This window comes from Cotesia typhae, unplaced genomic scaffold (genome assembly GCF_013202065.1).
Source record: "Cotesia typhae breed Kobodo isofemale line unplaced genomic scaffold, CoteBio_Ctyphae contig_276, whole genome shotgun sequence".
Lineage (NCBI taxonomy): Eukaryota > Metazoa > Arthropoda > Insecta > Hymenoptera > Braconidae > Cotesia > Cotesia typhae.
The window spans coordinates 147,513-166,344 of NW_027423735.1; the positions used below are offsets into that span (position 1 = coordinate 147,513).

The 18,832-nt window shown below is 32.7% G+C and overlaps 4 protein-coding genes across 4 annotated transcripts; 1 reads left to right on the forward strand and 3 right to left on the reverse strand.

The window, feature by feature from the left end:
- Positions 1-360: 360 nt before the first annotated feature.
- LOC141525879 (uncharacterized) lies at positions 361-840 on the forward strand. Its single transcript, XM_074240569.1, has one exon. The coding sequence runs from the start codon at positions 361-363 to the stop codon at positions 838-840; it is 480 nt and encodes a 159-aa protein (XP_074096670.1).
- Positions 841-1,292: 452 nt separating this feature from the next.
- On the reverse strand, positions 1,293-2,805 carry LOC141525880 (uncharacterized; the record flags this gene model as incomplete). The annotated part of the gene is made up of 1 exon (XM_074240570.1): positions 1,293-2,805. A coding segment is annotated over one exon (741 nt), but the record flags the coding sequence as incomplete, so codon positions are not given.
- A 3,199-nt stretch (positions 2,806-6,004) lies between these two features.
- Positions 6,005-9,143, reverse strand: LOC141525882 (uncharacterized). The gene is made up of 2 exons (XM_074240572.1): positions 8,936-9,143; positions 6,005-8,676 (listed from the first exon to the last, which is right to left on the reverse strand). The coding sequence occupies exons 1-2, from the start codon at positions 9,141-9,143 to the stop codon at positions 8,402-8,404; spliced, it is 483 nt and encodes a 160-aa protein (XP_074096673.1). The 3' UTR covers positions 6,005-8,401.
- Positions 9,144-10,103: 960 nt separating this feature from the next.
- Positions 10,104-15,343, reverse strand: LOC141525881 (uncharacterized). Its single transcript, XM_074240571.1, has 2 exons — positions 13,795-15,343; positions 10,104-13,677 (listed from the first exon to the last, which is right to left on the reverse strand). The coding sequence occupies exons 1-2, from the start codon at positions 13,799-13,801 to the stop codon at positions 12,929-12,931; spliced, it is 756 nt and encodes a 251-aa protein (XP_074096672.1). The 5' UTR covers positions 13,802-15,343; the 3' UTR covers positions 10,104-12,928.
- Between the last annotated feature and the right edge of the window lie 3,489 nt (positions 15,344-18,832).

Sequence of the window (18,832 nt, forward strand, 5' to 3'; positions counted from 1 at the left end):
TATATATATATATATATATATATATATAAAGCAGGGTGGACGTGTTTTTCTCTTGCTCTGATTTTTACATATTTTGGAGTGTCTAAACATTAATCTAGACTATTAAATTTTGTACTGTCATATTTAGTAATTTTTTGTGTATTTGTATAAATTTGATATTATAGCTGTGAGTGAAACATGGTTAAACTTTAATATGTCTGATGCTCAGTTCAAACTTCCATCATTTACTTTATTTAGAAATGATCGTACCAACAGAACTGGTGGAGGTGTCGCATTATATATTAGGAATACACTTACATCTAAATTCGTATTGAGTTCAACTTATCTTCCGAATCATCCGGAATATCTCTTCTTGGAAGTATGGCACATGAGGAAATTTCTGTAATATTAGAATGGTGTACTAAAAATGGTCTGAAACTAAACCCGAATAAGAGCAAGGCTGTGATTTTTGGATCGGCACAGAAATTGGCTGATGTTCATCGTGAAGTAATTCCGAATACTGTTGTTAATGATACTGTTATTGATTATTGTAAATCAGTTAAATATCTAGGAATTATACTTGAAGACACTTCAACGTGGTCTTTACAAATTACTGATATCTGTAAGCGTAGCATGCGAGTACTTGCTCAATTAAAAATGAATGGAGATGTTTTTTCGTTGCCGATTAGAAAAAGACTAGTTATTACTCTTATTTTCCCAATTTTCGATTACTGTGCAGCTGTTTATACTGATATTACTGGTCAGCAACAGATCAGACTTCAGAGAAAATTAAATGCTTGTGTACGGTATATTGTTAAAATATCTAAGTTTGAAGTTTTTATTTGTCCGCAATTCCTGTGATCAATATTTAATGTTTTAATTTTGTCTGGACGTGATAAACAATTTAGTATCGATTAAAGATAATATAACTCTTAAGCCAAGAAAATCTAAATCAAGACAAGAAATTCTTAAAGCAAAATAATCATTTGTCTTCCAAAATAAATTCTTAGATCAAGAAAATTTCTCTTGAGTCAACATAAATTTTCTATCAGTGTAGTAATTTTCGAATTATAAAATCATAGAAGTTAAGATATTGAAAGACTAGTCCTGGATTACGATGTTACTATTGTAATTTTTCATATGATTTTTTTTCCGTGTATGAAAATGTTATTTTAACATTAAAATTTTCTGTATGGTTATTGAACTCCAAAGTGTTCAAAACGAGCACTAAGATTTCCAAAATCAGTGGTTCTACCCTAGGTGACTGGTATTAAGCTAAAAGCTGTGAAAGCTCTTAAAGCACAGCTAAGAAACAAAGAGAATTACCAGATTTGTGCAACAGTGGGATATAATAATAATTCATGGTTCTGGTTTTCCGTTAGATTCTCCACTAATTGCACTCTAAATAAGCGTTAATAAATTCTGATATGAGGTTTTTTTTTATTGTTATTTCAGTTTTTTCCACAGCCGTATATACTATTCTGTTTCCGTTGACTGACGATAGTAGGTATGACACATCAAATCAATTAGTTCAATACCTAGAAGCGTCTATCAAAAAACTATCTATTTCAACCGACGTTAATGATCCAATTGATAAAAACTTTTTTTTGTTCTATTTGGACAAATTATTATGATTATTATTGTGTACGTTAATAGAGGCTCATGATCAAAAGATACTGTTGTTAATGAGATTTCGATAATGACTATAATAAAAAAAATTCTTTTTTTTTAGTGTGTATGAACTATGTTAATTAGTAGTTGGTATAATTGGCAATATTAGGTATTTCAAGTCATACTATTAAACTTTTCAAGGAATCTATATTCTGAAATGAAGTTTACTTTAGGAAGCTAACGGTATGAGTAAAACAATAGGAAAATAATAAAAAATTGAAATTTATTAAAAAAACGTTTGTTTTTAATCAACTTAGAATTTAGTGTGAATACATGACAATCATTGTAATTTAGAACTATACAGTTTAGAAACTATAAAATTATTGAGAATAGAATGAACAAATTAGGATCAAAAACTTATTACATAAAACATAATTGTTCACGTTCAAATTAAAATTGCTTTTGATATGCCTTTCAGTTTGAAAGTACATCATCATACAACTTCACAATAGCTTCAACAATAACTGCCTTGGAGTTATCGCGGTTATTTAATGCGCTCAGCAAGTGCCTGATGCCGCTTCCAGATGGCACGTTATTGCTCTGAGTACGTCCAAAAACGTTGTGTGTTTGGAATAGGTTCAGTGGTAGCGTGTAAAATTCGGGTCGTAATGGCTTACCAACGAGTGTCGTTTTACGATCCTTAACAATCTGAGTCATTGGCAACGTCTTATGGATCCAATACTTTGCTTTAATTAATGTCTCGGTCAGCATTATGTTCCTTCCCGTCAAAAAATGGACTTGATAATTACCATCATATATATTCTGAGTTCTCTTAATGTCAGATCCATAAATTTCATGAATTTGATGTTGGCCCATGTATAGATTATTTTTCAAATCAACATTATGTGCATTTATATGATGATCCTGCTCGGCTCCGTAGAATAAATTGCCCTCAATTATGACATTAAAGGCATAAATTTCGAAATTACTTTTCGAACTCGGAAATATATTATTTTTCAGCACAACTTCTGACGCTCTTAATATACACGGGTATTCTACTGCCTTAAACTCGGTGTCAATTAACTCAATCTTCTTCCCAGTCAAGCTGGAGCAATTTAACATGTCTACAACTCGATAGTTCTGAGGCATACGCTCAGTTGGCAAGGGAACCGACTGTGTAACCGACTTGGCAACTCCTCCCACTGAAACAAAACAGGTAAATTAAAACTTACATTATTTAATTACTAACTAGAATTTGAATTTGCGCGCGGAAGCGCGCGCCTGAATATAGAGTTTGCATATATTTTCATGCTTATGATATATTCGACCAATCACATCACGAATAAATTGATGCCACATACATTTCATCTCAATTTTATATTAAGGAATTTCGTGGTAAAGATATAGTTATTGAAATCATTAAAAAAAAATTAATTAATATTTTTTTAAAGTATACAAAACACAAGTAGTACTTACATGAGGTTGCAATGAGCGCAGCGAGCACAAAAACTACTTTACCGAACATCTTGCCGTAGCTGCTGAGATTCAACTTTGAAGTTCCTAATTCTGGCTTGCCTTTTATGTGCTCAGTGAAGAACTACGTCAGTTTCTCAGAAGCCGTTCAATTTTACAATGTTTATTATTGAATTGATAATGGCTGTTTGGAGTAGGTAATTCCGATCACATGACTTAGCCACATGAGTTGGATCACAACTAAATTAGTCAAAACAGTCAAATTACGTCAGAACACTGGATCATACTAGTTCAAATCGGTTATTTCCAGCTCCTTGTTATTTTGTTTTGTAGGTATTAACAGGCGATGAGTTAATTTGTTTATTACGATAAATCACAGAATAGAAAACTCTTTTCGATTCTGGCGTGGTTCCACGTCAACATCGTCCAAAGTCACGCAGTGTGCAAGCGGTTGTCATGAGTAATGGAATGACAATCACCTACTCAGCACGTGAACATACCTTTTTTCAAGAGCGATGCGATTGATCTAACTTGACGAAACTTGTTGGATAACTCATCTATTGAACTTCTAAAAAATGCATTTGCATGATGAAATTTACAGGATTATTATCTCCTATCAAATTGATGCGCTCTTAAAAACAGTTGGTACCTGATACTCATCAAAAGTTCACTACCCAGCAATCCTATGGCATCTCTTAAAAGTATCGGCTCTCATCCTTACATCTAAAACTTTGATTATCAAAAAAAGTTCTCTCCCGGATTCAGTGAAATCCGAGTTATGGGTAGACATTGGTATTTTTAGCGGAACACCGTACGTTCCACAATACTCCTGGAACGTTCCACATGTGTTCCACATGTGTTCACCTGGAACACCGGGATGCTAGGGGTTCTTAGTATATAGTATGTTCAGATAATATCTTTTCATGGGGTTTTAGGGTCTGATTTTTAGTAGTGTATTAATTCTTGGTAAATAATGAATTTTTGGTCATTTAAGAGTTGACAAATGTGAGTTGCTTATAGCTTTTTCAATAATCGTCCGAATTATTGATTTTTATCGAGAAGTCGGATGAATTGCTAAAGGAATAAAGCGTTGATATACTTCACACATGAATTGGAACAAATGTGAGTAACATTCGATCAACAATGGATTTATTCATGGTTAGTTAATTTTTTTTTTTTTTTTTTTTTTGTTATTTATTAGTTAAAATATACGGGGAGTATATATAAATATATATATATATATATATATATATATATATATATATATATATATATATATATATATATATATATATATATATATATATTTACTTCTGCACGCCTAATAAGCGAAGCGGTAGTGCTCTACACTCGCATTACCAAAATTAAGTGATTTTTTGAACTAAAATTATGTTTATTGATTTTCTATCGCACTTGTAGAATAATATTTACACATTTTGCTTTTGAAATAAATAAAAAAATTATTTCGTGAACGTCCGCGTGTCTGACGTATGTATCGCATGGTCACGATAACTGCCAAATAACTCAACTTATCAAATCCATTTTTTTTTCTACGCTTCAGTATTATTCAAAACTAAGTCCTTTTAAAGATCACGGTCTAATTTAATGTAGTTTAATGATAATTAGCTATAAACTAATAGCAGTTGTAAATTAATATTACGATACATGCTACTCCTGCTTATTGTACATTTTCGAACTTAAATTCTATGATTATCAATCCTTACAAATTAAAATAAATGGTGCATCACCTACATCATCGGATTGAATCTCAACAGTAAAGTCAAGTCAATTTTGACTGAGAATTTCATAAACAACACCATCGATTGTGAGTCTTCAATAATAAGTCTCAAATATTTAATCGCCCGGACTGATAACTTCCGCTACCTTTCATTCAGAATTAACAATATCGTTTTAATTTAAAAGACTGTTATTCAAAGAAGATATGGACTTATCATAGAAACAAATTATTACTTTATCAGTTGGTTAATATCACGCATCTAGTGATACGCAATATAAAAATCTCGAATCATTTAGCTTAATGTCCTTTCATATTTGAATTGATTATGATCTCTTATCTTTTATTAGTTTTTACACGCTGAAAAATTTTAATTTATTACCTCTGAACTTAATGTTACATTATCTTTATTTAAACTGTAACAGCTTATACGAATAAGTCTACACTGAGAAAAAAATACTTTTATTCAGAAAATTTTCTTGATGCAAGAAAATTTTCAAGAATAAATATTCTTAGCTCAAGAATTTGTTAAATTGATTGAAATAATTTTTACTTAATATTAAGCTCTTCTCTTCAGAAATTGATAATTAATAATAATAGAATATTTGATCGTCATCGAGTTTCTCGAACCGAGAAATTGTTAATTGAGTAAAAGTATTTTTCCTTTCTCAGTATAAAATTTCTAAATTTAAGACGTGTGTTCAAGACAACGTCTGTCGGGTACGATAGTATATATATGTATTTTATATATATATATATATATATATATATATATATATATATATATATATATATATATATATATATATATATATATATATATATATATATATATATATATATATATATATATATAGTCTCCCTTTGCTTCTTCTAATATAAAGCTTAATATTTCCAAAAAGTGCTGAATATAAAATATTATAAATATGTTTTTTAAATTAAATTTTTGTTTATATTAGAAAGAACATAGGGGAGTATATATATAATATATAATGTATATAAGTATTAGGCAATTAAAAAAAAACAAAGAAATTTATTTTTAAATGATATTGAATTGTCATCAGAAACTGCAAAAATGAACTGTTAGAATTAGAGCTTTTAATATTGATATTTAGAAGTTAAAGTTCTAGAATATTTAGAACTTAAAAAAATTTTTGAACTTTTGTGTGATTCATATTCTTATATAAAATTAAACCCCCTACAAAAAAATTATTTTATGATTTGTCGATAAATTTGCTGTTCAAAAGTTATTCGAAAGTTATTGAAAGGTACTTTCGATATCGATGATAAGAAAATTACTTTATTCTTTTTATTTCTTTGAAATAATGTTACTTTTTTATCGTTAGCTTCAAAGGATTGGCGATAATATTAAAGAAGTCTTACCTTAGCTGGATGAATTATTTTTAATTATTTTTAATTAGTAATTATGAAATAAATAAATGCAGTTGGTTCTTAAAAATGAGTCTATTTTCTACGTATACATTTAAACATATATATATATATATATATATATATATATATATATATATATATATATATATATATATATATATATACTCCCCGTCGATACTATCTAATAAAAACAACTATAAAAAAAAATTAGATGTATTTATTGAAGAACTTAAAATTCGATCAATTATGATGACTTACATTTTTGAATTACGTTACGTTAAACCATTAGAAAAGCTACTTGATTGTGACATAAACAGAGAACTTGATAATCTGTTGATCCTTTTTCGATAGTGATTTGTTCATCATTGTTGTTCAAACACCATAGGAAAGATAGGAAAAGCCAAATGACTCGAAACTAATTTTTTTTAATAAGAGTTAATTTTTTCTGAGACATGAATTGCTGGATAAAAATTGATGTGTGTGTAGAAGTCAACCAAAAGTTATTTTGGTTGAAAAACTAAATGTATCGATTGAAGATAATATAGCTCTTAAGCCAAGAAAATCTAAATCAAGACAATAAATTCTTAAAGCAAAATAATCATTTGTCTTCCAAAATAAATTCTTAGATCAAGAAAATATCTCTTGAGTCAACATAAATTTTCTATCAGTCTAGTAATTTTTAAATTATAAAATCATAGAAGTCAAGATATTGAAAGACTAGTCCTGGATTACGATTGTAATTTTTACTATTGTAATTTTTCATATGATTTTTTTTCCGCGTATGAAAATGTTATTTTTACATTACAATTTTCTGTATGGTCATTGAATTCCAAAGTGTTCAAAACGAGCACTAAGATTTCCAAAATCAGTGGTTCTACCCTAGGTGACGAAAAAAAAAGAACAAAACGAATTGTTGTGAATTCTATTTATTGTATTTGCTTAAAATATTGTCGAGGTTACATACTAATCAGTTCTAAAATTTTTTGGTACAAATTCTGATTTATAATCAACAAGAAATCTGAAAGGTTGAGACCCTAGATGACAATAACAAGATAAGCCTTCCTCTTTTATGATATCTTCCTCTACTACCAATGGAATATTCCACCAACTGGAGTTGATAGCTGTCATTATTTACGAACTAGGTTGTATCACGTATGATTCACTGTACAGAAGCAAGTCAGAAGTGATATGGATGACAGGTCTTTCAAGAAGAGCCCACAAATTCTGAATAATACATCGCAGAGAAACAAGTATCGTCAGAATCAGAATACACATCGCTATTCTAAGTAAAATACGTTTAGTCTTTTGTTATAGAGATACTATGAAGAGGTAATTTAGCTGTACAGCAGATCGTCAAAATGACGATCCGTCATAATAAGTTAGGCGCTACATTTCATTGACTTAACTATACAGATCCTCAGTTTGTAAAAGAAGTCCGTTTTGACGAAATCTATATATTAGAACTAGAATTTGAATTTGCGCGCGCAAGCGCGCGCCTGAATATAGAGTTTGCATATATTTTCATGCTTATGATATATTCGACCAATCACATTGCGAATAAGTTGATGCCTCATAATCCATCTCTATTTTATATTGGGATTATGGCGCCACTAAACCATAGCAGAATTTTCTGTTTTTTATGATTTTGTTTTTTGTACAATATTTTGTTTTTCGTAAGGCTTTAGGTTTGCATTAAGCCATGGCTTACATTAATGACCTGAGATGGTCTGTCATAGTCTGCTATGATTGAAAAGTTGAAGTCAGTAACTAACGATGGTGCTGACTGTTTTGTTTGTTATTAATTGAAATTCATATAGCTTCACGATAAAACCCTGACGCAAAAGTGGTTTACTTTTAGAATTTTGTTGTGTTCTAGATGATTAACTCTGGACATCTTAATGATGATTTTAAACGTTTTTGACCTTCTGATCTTAAAGACTTACGCAATCATAAATCAGGATTCCTCTTATCAATAGATTACCCTACAGGAATCATATATTTCGTACTAAACTTTTATGTTAAGACCTTAATGATAATTCACAACTTAAATAAACATAAACAATGTGGTGAGCAGTAAAAAATAAAATATTCTGTAAGTATTTGTTTTATTTCATCTGTATTACAATATTAATATGGTTATTAAAAAAAATAAAATTGTGGATCTTTTCTTTCATTCAATCAATAAACCTGCAAGTAAGATTATTCACTTTCTTAACTAGATTGTGGATAAGGATACCCGAATCCGATTCCTCCATTTAGTTGTGAACGAGAATATCCGCTCGAGCTATCAATTTGAGAATAGGGATATCCACTTCCTACTTTAGGTTGGGAGGAAGGGTATCCACTTCCTCTATGAGGTTGACAAAAACATTCGAGCGGTCCATTAGGCGTCTGATGAAGGTTTATCTGCAGTCCATTCAGTTGAGGAGAAGAGTATCCGAACGGTCCATCAAGCTGCGAATAAGAATATCCATTCCGTGCACCATCTGATAAATAAGTAAAACGACAACGAATATTAATAATTACTAGAATTCAAATTTGCGCGCGCAAGCGCGCGCCTTGACTGTAAAGTTTGCATATATTTTCATGCTTATGATATATTTAACCAATCACGTTACGAATAGTTTTCTTACATGATATATTTTCATATTTTTCATCTAAATTATAAGAGTTAATTAACAAAAACAAGTATCTTAACAAATATTAACAACAGTCAAATATTTATGTAATTAAATTATCACTTACATGATGTTCCCAAAATGGCGACGAGGAAAACAAGCTGTAATTTGCTGGAGAACATCATCGCTCTAGTTTCAGAACTCAACTGTGCTTCGCAATAACCTACCTTCCTTATTATTACTCTGTCCAATAGGTCGATGTAGGAGTTTATGACGCGAGACGACAATAACAGAATAAGTTTCTCCGAATGGAATATTCCAGCAACTGCCCTCATAACCACTTGGTAGTAAACTGATATCTATTTGTCATAATTTTTCATAAAATATGCAGCCTACTGGCAGTTCTGTATTGTAATGGGTCGGTAAAAAGATACAACGGAGTTGGATTAAATGCGCTTTATTTTGACAATCAAATACATGAAGACTTACTAATTCAAGAAAGAAAAATTCTTATACTACCGATACATGAATGTACATAAACTAAAGTTACATTGTAAAATATTTAAATTGTGTTATCTGTTTTATTGTGTTTTAATATAATACTTCATATCCTGCTGCCTGGGCTGATATGAGCAAAATCCCTTCATTGGATCACAGACGAGATCATATCCTGCAAGAATTGAGGCTAATCTGAATATATATGCCGGGTTTACAACTGGGGTCGTTGAAGTCACTCCAGTAGCTTGAGAATGAGCTTGAGCATCAATATTAGTAGAGCTTGAGGCCAACGACTGTCTGTTATTCGTTTGTTGAATTGGAGAATATTGAGATGGATAGAATCCGCTTAGAACATTTTACGAGGGCTGATAATTCTTCTCAAATGATTTTCCTTGATCGGATGGAACATTTTTGGCCGTAGGTAATGACGATTGAAGTCCAGGCTGAGAACGAAGAGATTCTGCCTCTTGGGAAGTTAGAGGTGGCCTAAATCTTTGTCCTTGATAAAATGGTGTTTCTTGAAGAGTCTGTGATTGTCCGAATCCTTGTCCATTGTAATTGTAGTTGCTGTTAGGGTAATTGACGTTCTCGAACTGAGTTGGTAAGAATCCAGATTGGAAAGGAAGATATTGTATTTCTTGAGGAGTCTGCAGTTGCCCGGATCCCATTTCTTGATAATTGTAGTTGCCGTGAAAGTGATTAGCAGTCTCGGACTGAGGGGGTTGAGGGAAAGATGTGGAAGACATGTTTTCTGTTTCCTCAAGAGATTGAGTGCGATAGGACTTATGTCCATGATCTTCATTCTGGTCATGGAGATTATTTACATTGTTTGGTTGTGGTAGCTGATTTTTTGGTTGTAAAACCTCAACTCGACTGGCTTTCATTTCTGAAGTACTGGTTTTTGGTAGTTCTTTTAAATTCAATGAGTTATCTTTGTCATAGTTGTCTGTTTGTAAGTTTTTGCCATCATTTTTGTCAATTGAGTGCCTTTCTTTAAAGTGGTGATCAGTTCCATACCTATTTCCAGTTTGCGTGATTGTGGCTGCCTGGATGGAATCTTTGAAATTCCTAACGGTAAATGCTGCTTGATGAAACCGATTGTTATTTACAAGAATTTCTTATCAACTTTTATCACGTAAGCACATCATGTTACGGGGTTAAACAAAAAGGTCAATGTGGGTCTAACGTAATTTCTTAGTATTATTTCAATGAAAAATTTTCGTTGGAAATCACTATCAATTTTGGGTCATATGTTATCAGGAATGAATCTACTTGTGTGCTCGTTCCGCTCTTTGTTTATTCTAAACTATTTCCCGCTATATGATAACATTTGCAAATTTTCGAGAACATATCCGATATGATCCGGTTGATTAGTACTATCAAATACAGATCATCAAATCTTGGATTTCATTTTGGAAAACAGACCAAGAATGTAACCTTAATCAAATATGAGAATTATTGTAATTCTTAAAAAATAACGACCATTAAGTAATCTTATCAATAGTTTGCTTAATCTATTAATTCTTTGTCGCAACTAATTCTCTGTTGCCTATATGACCTTCAAATATCATCGGTCATTATATGAGAACGTTCTCGACTGTTACAAGTACCAAAGTACAACGTTAATAGATAATGAATGGATACCTACTAAAGCCACGTGACGATGTTGTTCTATTCTAATAAAAGCTAGGCTATACAACGTGACACCTATAAGGGTTCGCAGAGCTGTTTTTATAAACAAAACTTCTAAGAATAAAATGGTTGAGACAGTTCCAATGGCCAGCTGCCAAATCCTTACGTTTTAATCTTCTCTATGCTGACAAATCCTCCAATAAAATAACGATAAACATAATGTTTTTCGTAGAAGAACTACTTTACTGATGAATTAGCGATCTTGAATAACATTCGATAGATTGGGTACAGTCGAAGTCCCCCCTCCCATCCTCTAAGCTTGTTAATGTATTGACATGCGCAGTAAACTAATCTATAGTCGATGAGGGCGCCACAAGTACTTTCCGCACGAACAGATGGCATTAACCTCTGGGTGATGACGCATTAGCTTGGCACGTACGGGAAGTAACAATTGTGTTTTACTGTGCTTTGATTGAATCCTTTGATTTTACAAATAAATACTGTGCAAAGTGAATGATGCGCACCAGAAGGATTTTTGATCATTCAAAATATCACAAGTGATGTAATATTCAATAAAATGGATATTAAACAATAAAACACGTTATTCACCAAAAACGATGTATTTCTTCATTTTTTTTAACATTTAAAACTTAAAATACGCATAGAAAAACTCAACTTACAAGTAATGGGCAGCCTCGGTTGTAATACTTATAAGCCAATCGAATCGTAAACTAGATTTCAAAGATTATTAACTTTATATCTATATAAATTTCACTCAGTTGAAAGTAGATGCTTAAATAAACTAATTACTTCAGTCTCTTGACCGGAACAATAAATCGTCGTTGCTTTTCCTCTAGTGTTGAAACTTATAAACTAAATTCCTGTTGGACAATTCTTGACTCCGTAAAACTATAACTATTTGTACATCAACATTGATGAAGAAAGAGGTAGACTTACACTATTTTTATTGTCATGTCTTCCTACTTGATCCCTAAAATTTATTATAATAATGACATTAGTTACTCTAGTTACAAAGATCATTAATTTTTTAGCATTAATAATTTAGGAACATTGAACGGCTCGACGTACGACCAACAGATTGTACTCATAATAGTTAGCATTCAACCATCTCACCATATTTGAACCTCATCTCTTGAATCTTACTGTGTAGAGTACTGAGGATAGGTTGTAAGTCAGTATTCCAATCACGTTGGACTCCGAGCTTTAAAACAAAATGTAACAGTACTGTACACGCATGATTATCTAATTCTGGCCTTCTATCAGGTCCAACGTTATCAGAAGCCCGCGTTTTCTCAGTTATTTTTAAACAAACACTCAGTGCTTTTCGGTTGAATACTGCTTGTAATAATCGGCACGCTAATGATTTGCAATCTTTTGATACTCGCTGACAGTATATGAGGTCTCCGTAGCTGATGTAAACACCACTTTGAGGCATAAGTTCTACGAGTCCTGGCAGATTTGTTCGATACTTCAATGTCCATTTTGTATCATGAGGATCATATTCCGGTGGTAGAACAAAACGCCCTGAGTTTTGTTTTTTCTTCTGTGATTTGGTAGCATCGTTATTGCTTTATTGATTCTGAGTACTAGAACTAGTACTGGCTGTTACTTCAGTTTGTCTTTCTTCAGGAGACTGACGGACTTCTGGTTTCAAGTTAATCGAAAAAGATTCATTGCCGGCTGAATTTTGCGCTGAATTGAATTCTTCGACTGCACCCATTAATTTTTTGTATGTTTTAGAAGTGTCAAGGATCGAACCTCGTAAGGTATTGTACATATCACATGTATAACGCAAAGTAGAGCTCATTTGAGTGAAGAGGTTAGCAAAATTGTCCACCAACGGTTGCCGCTGTAAGTCTTGCTCATTTGGCTGTGACAAGTTCTGTGACGAGTTCTGTGCGGTAATTTCCATATTCCTAAGACGTATTTTCTTTTCAATAGCATTTCGAGCCTGCACCAAATCTTCTATCTAGTACACGTTATCGCATAGTTGAGCAGGCCTTTTGACTGAGTTTATTACCTTATGAGAGGTAGTTTGTGTGTTAGATGAGACTTCATGACCTCGCAGTTCGCAATGTGCATTATCAGCATTGGCATGAGATCGGACATTTTCTAACTGTATTTTGGAGTTTGATAATGAAATTCTACTGCCTAGAATATGTTCTTGATTATTATACTGATTAGTCCGTTCAGTTGAAGTCAAAGATTTTGCAGCTGACATAGATACAGTTGCTGTGCTATTAGAAAGGTGACTGTGGCTAGTCTTATTACTTTGATTGGACGTTTTGATACCTTGTAAGTGATGTCTGCCATCAATTTCCATAACTTCAGAAGGTCCATCGACGCCTATTACAGGTAAACTTGGAGCTTCTTTGTTTTGTTCGGGACGCTGAATTTGAGGCCTTTGTTCAGTTCTCAAATTAATATTAGAAACAACAGTACTTTTTTGTATGTGAGCAAGTTTCGTTGATTGGTTGTCGTGAATACTGGTCGGTTGTTCCCTTTTTGACTCTGTATTAGCGTCGGCAACAGAAGCGCTAGATGACTGAGCAGTTTCATTCAGTTTCAACCGTTTTCCATCAAGTTGTTTGTTCGGTTTAAGTACTGCTGGTCGCTTGATTAATATTCTCGGAAGTTGTTTTCGAAGATTATCTTTCAATTTCGACGAGTGACCTTGAGTGAAATTCCTCGGATTCGTGTTAGATTCTGGTTGCGTACCTATAAATAAAAATTTTTATTATTATTTACAAGCTTGAAATTTAAAACGAATAATTTGTGAAGGTATTCGCAATAAAAATTCAATAAGGAAGTCCTATAAATTCATTTTATTCTTACCAGGCATTTTTCTTGTTTCTCTTTCTACTAAGTTATCTGCAATTCTTTCTACTAGAGGTCGATGATTACTTCTTGACGCTATCCAATATTCTGCATTTTGGTAACTATCTGAAAAGAAAAAAAATAATTCTTATTATATCTTAATTACTGAGGTATTCTGAATTTGAATATACTTTGATGATACAACACACAACGAAATGACGACTGAAATAATTTGAACTCACTTGATTGATATTTGATAGCAGCCACATAATATTTCCATTCATTACTGCATCTTTCCTTTCTCTTAGCGCGATCTCTTGTGACGGAAGGATCTTTGTCTTCAGGGTAGGCAATAACAGATCTCCCATCCTGCCTTCTATGTATTATGACCCAAGTGTGTGGTACGCATACGTAATCATCAATACCTTCATAAGGTAATTTCAGGAATTGAACAACATAAAATGCCATCTCACCACTATTACGTGTCATCTATAACGATTCAATACATTTCTGTTAATGGAATAAAACAATATTATCAAAACAACATCAATTCTAGCTGTTTCGTAAGCTACTGGGCCTCAATTACTAAAAACTAACCACTTTCATTAAAATCACTAAGAAAAATTATTTTTATTGTGAAAATCAGTTGAGGAAAATAGTTTCAATAAATCATAAATTATTCGGACCTTTAACTCTTCAGGACATGGGCTATGAGATTTTTTCTCACGCAACAACATTTAACATAATGAATATCGTTGCAGTGCAAGTGAGATACTAAAAAACACCCATGTCCTGACGGGTTAAATGTAGATAAAAATTTCTTGTAGCAACGGAATGTTATCATTACAACCGATTACGTTGTAAAGGTCGCATAGTGTTTCTCTGACTGGAATCCCCACCAGCTATTCGATTCAATTTATACCATCGGTCGAATGACGTGGTCTAATGGTGGGGGAATGAATTTGACGATTGCATCAGCAGGTCAATACCAGTTAGTTCTGCGCAGAAAATACTTGCGCTCAATAATGACGCCCACCCAGTTCTTTATCAGTATTTGCTTCGCCACATTAGACAATTACTTGGAAAATTGCGTAGTAAATATATTATTCAATTAAATATTGGATTTTTCGACTCATGCTAGGAGTCTAACCTAATCGCGCAATAACTTCCGCTAAAAAAAAGCTGTGCTGAATAACTATCAATGATAGTAGTTAGTCACAGAAACCTTTAATTTTTAAGACAATAGTTGACTTAGAAGATTGTCAGGGCTTCACTCCGAAAAATTCATGCTGTATAATTAATCTAAAAATTTTCAGTATTACCAGAAGTAATAAAGTTTTATTTTAAATCAGACTGTAATGACTTGAATCATCAGATTTCTTATTTCTATATAGTGGAACTCTGATTAATCATTTTGTTCAACATTTAAGAAGCTTATAAATTTGTTGAATTTATATCAATTTTAAAGATTTAGAGATAACATTATGTACTTTGATGATATTATAATCGAGATTATGAATAGTAAATTAAACTTATTGTAACATCAATCAATCACTAAGATATATATATATATATATATATATATATATATATATATATATATATATATATATATATATATATATATATATATATCCCCCTAAGTCCCATCTAATAAAAAGTATTAATAAAAAAATAATTTCTCATCATCTTTGATACAATCATTGATCTCCATGCATGATTTGTCAACTTCAATAAGATGAAAATCTTCGACAGAGAGTGCATTATTACTGATTCATCTCTTTACAAGAGAGTTGAGTTTGAGATGTCAATTTTTAAAATAAAAATTATTTCTCTTACGCTCCTATGAAAGTCATCTGACATTGAGTCTTTGTTAAATCAACCAATTGACCAATTTATCTCTATCTTGGCTTGATTATCATAACCAAATTCGTTCCACAATTTGAAAAGCTATTTGTTTATGATTTTTGTTAATGATTTACAATAATTTTAACCGTAATGTAATTTCATTTAGATCAATTATTAAATTCAGCTGTATTAAAAAACATTCGGCTAAGCAATAATGCGATGACATACTGATGCATCCTCACAAAATATAGAAAATAAAATTGCTTAAAAAAGTGAAATTATCGAATTATGACGAAGTTCCAGAATGATAGCGTCGTATAATTAGTTGACAAATTTTAAAGCTTTCGAGCGGTTAGCAATCCAAATTTTCATTCGGTTACTAACACTGCCAGTTAGTAACAATGACTCATTTCTAATTATAGCGTTCCAATCGTGATGACATCATTCGTCACGTGGCTTACAAGCTCTGTGACGTAATAATAATAATACTCTGTTGGAAAAAGAAAGATTATGTCGAAAATATTGTGGTATTTCCAAAAACAAGAGAACAGCTTCATAATATATTTTTTAAAGCCCAACAGAGGCTTAAAATAAATCGTTGTTGCTCTTGAATAAGGTTTGAGACATTAATGTATGTTTTCAATCAATAAAAATGGCTGATGAATAACACAAAAGATTTATTAACAATTCTCTTATATTAATTATACCTGTAGTTGCATCTTAATATTGTTGTAATACTCAACTTATAGTCTTGAAAATAATAATAATTAATACCCGTAAAAAATCCGAAAAATTCAACTAATATACTATCATCAACCTGAGAGATAATAAATTCTGCTATGATAAATAATACATAGTTAAATCTTAAAAATAGTTGGACAGAGACACTTTTCACTAAAAATAATAGCTCGCCATGATATTTGTACTATACATTTTTCTAAAGAACTAAATACTATAATATAAAATTGTTGAGCGTTAAAGATGGAATGCAATAAGTTTCTATGATGGAAGTTCATGAAAGTGATTGATTAAATGAATGAATTGATAAATAAAGGGCAAGATTCTCAGCCTCAGTATTTAGGAACATAGCATATTTCAACTTATGATCAATTATTAGTAATCATACTAGTTAACATTCAACCATCACACCATATTTGAACCTAATCTCTTGAATCTTACTGTGTAGTGTACGGAGGATAGGTTGTAGGTCAGTATTCCAACCACGTTGGAGTCCGTGCTCTATAACAAAACTTAACAGTACCGAACACGCGTTATCATCTAATTCTGGCCTTCTATCAGGTCCAACGTTATCAGAAGCCCGCGTTTTCTCAGTTATTGTTAAACAAACACTCAGTGCTTTTCGGTTGAATACTGCTTGTAATAATCGGCACGCTAATGATTTGCAATCTTTTGATACTCGCTGACAGTATATGAGGTCTCCGTAGCTGATGTAAACACCACTTTGAGGCATAAGTTCTACGAATCCTGGCAGATTTGTTCGATACTTCAATGTCCATCTAGTATCATGAGGATCATATTCCGGTGGTAGAACAAAACGCCATGAGTTATGTTTTTTCTTCGGTGGTTTGTTAGCATCGTCATTGCTTTGTTGATTCTGAGTACCAGAACTAGTACTAGCTGTTACTTCAGTTTGTCTTTCTTCAGGAGACTGACGGACTTCTGGTTTCAAGTTAATCGATAAAGATCCACTGCCGGCTGAATTTTGCGTTGAGTTAAATTGTTCGACTGCACCCAATAATTTTTGTATGTTTGAGCAGTGTCAAGGATCGAACTCCGTAAGGTGTTGTACATATCACATGTATAACGCAAAGTAGACCCCATTTGAGTGAAGAGCTCAGCGAAGTTGTCCAACATTTGCTGCTCCAATACAACTTTAGAATGCATCTGGTGATTTGCAGAATTTTGTGCAGCTATCGGTCTGTCTGCGGAGCTACTCTCAGATGTGATTCCAGTGCCATAAAATTTATTCGTTCTTTCAATAGGTGCTTCATCTGCAGACATCTGATGACCCGAGATTCCTTCATGATCGCTAACAGTATCGGAATTTGAATTTGCCCCATGATGCAATGACGGAGTTTCTTCTTCCACCCACTCATCTGTTCGCATCGTATTATCAATTTCGTTCAGATGATTTCCATTAACAGGTGCACGTTCACTTTGATTTTCTTGAAATTGCTGATTGTTCAGAAGATATTGGTTATGAGTAATTGATAGTGCTTGTCGTGACGAATTTAAAACCTTTGTCAAGATAGGTGGTGGCGCTTTCTTCGTGATTCCTTGAAGAGTAGGTTCTTGCCTGGTATTTTTTGATTTAATAGAAATACCAATATGTATTTTCGGTTTCTGTCGTTGCTGTTGTGAGTCTTGTTGAGTTGGCCGCGACTGTCTCGGTTGTGGAAGCTCGGAGGTCTGATAAAACGGGTTGGAAGGATTAATTGAATTTTGTCCAATAGATGGAGTACTCATGCTGATATCTCGTAAGTTAGATCGCTGTTGGTAATTGTTGCACTCTGCAGATTTCTTAACTAAGTCTTGTTCAAAGTTATTTCGATTAATCGGTAGATATTGATTCTGATAAGACGACGTGTGATGTCGTTGTTGAGTTGGCACTGAGCGCGTCAATAAAGATCCAGTTTGGTCCATTAAATTTAATGGGCTCTGTTCGGCAATGGCCAAATTTCTTGTATTATTCATTGGACGTATTTTTTTCTCAACAGGTTTTTGAGTCGGTATTAAACGCCGTGCCTCGTTCATTTGACGATGTAGTTGAGCAGAAATTTTTGGTGAATTTCCTAATTGATGCGAAGTAAGTCCGTTATTTAAGATGTCATCCTTTTGGGATCCTTGATTATTGCTAGTCATCTCTCTTGACGGGACCACTAAAATTTGAGGTTCTCGAACAGGTTCCGATTGTTCCGTAAATTGTGAGGTAGCTTGATTAGAAGGTACCGGCGGTTCCTCGATACTGGTAGGTTGGACTTCTTCATCGTCGTCTATAACAAGGGTTGGTGTTTCTACGTCTCTGGGCGGTATACTCAATTCTTGTTGCTCTTGTATTGGTAACGACTCGTGGAGGTTTTCATTTTTCTGCTGAGAGGAACTCGATGTACGGTTAAAATCACTAGCAGTTGTTCCTGTCTGAGCAGATTCTATTGGTTGATTGTCTTGGACTATAATCGATTGTTCC

Coding starts and splice junctions, on each gene's coding strand:
- LOC141525879 (XM_074240569.1), top strand. CDS start 361: ATGGCACATGAGGAAATTTCTGTAATATTAGAATGGTGTACTAAAAAT.
- LOC141525882 (XM_074240572.1), bottom strand. CDS start 9,143: ATGAGGGCAGTTGCTGGAATATTCCATTCGGAGAAACTTATTCTGTTA. Junction 8,677..8,935: donor CGCCATTTTGGGAACATCAT/GTAAGTGATAAT, acceptor CTTATTTATCAG/ATGGTGCACGGAATGGATAT.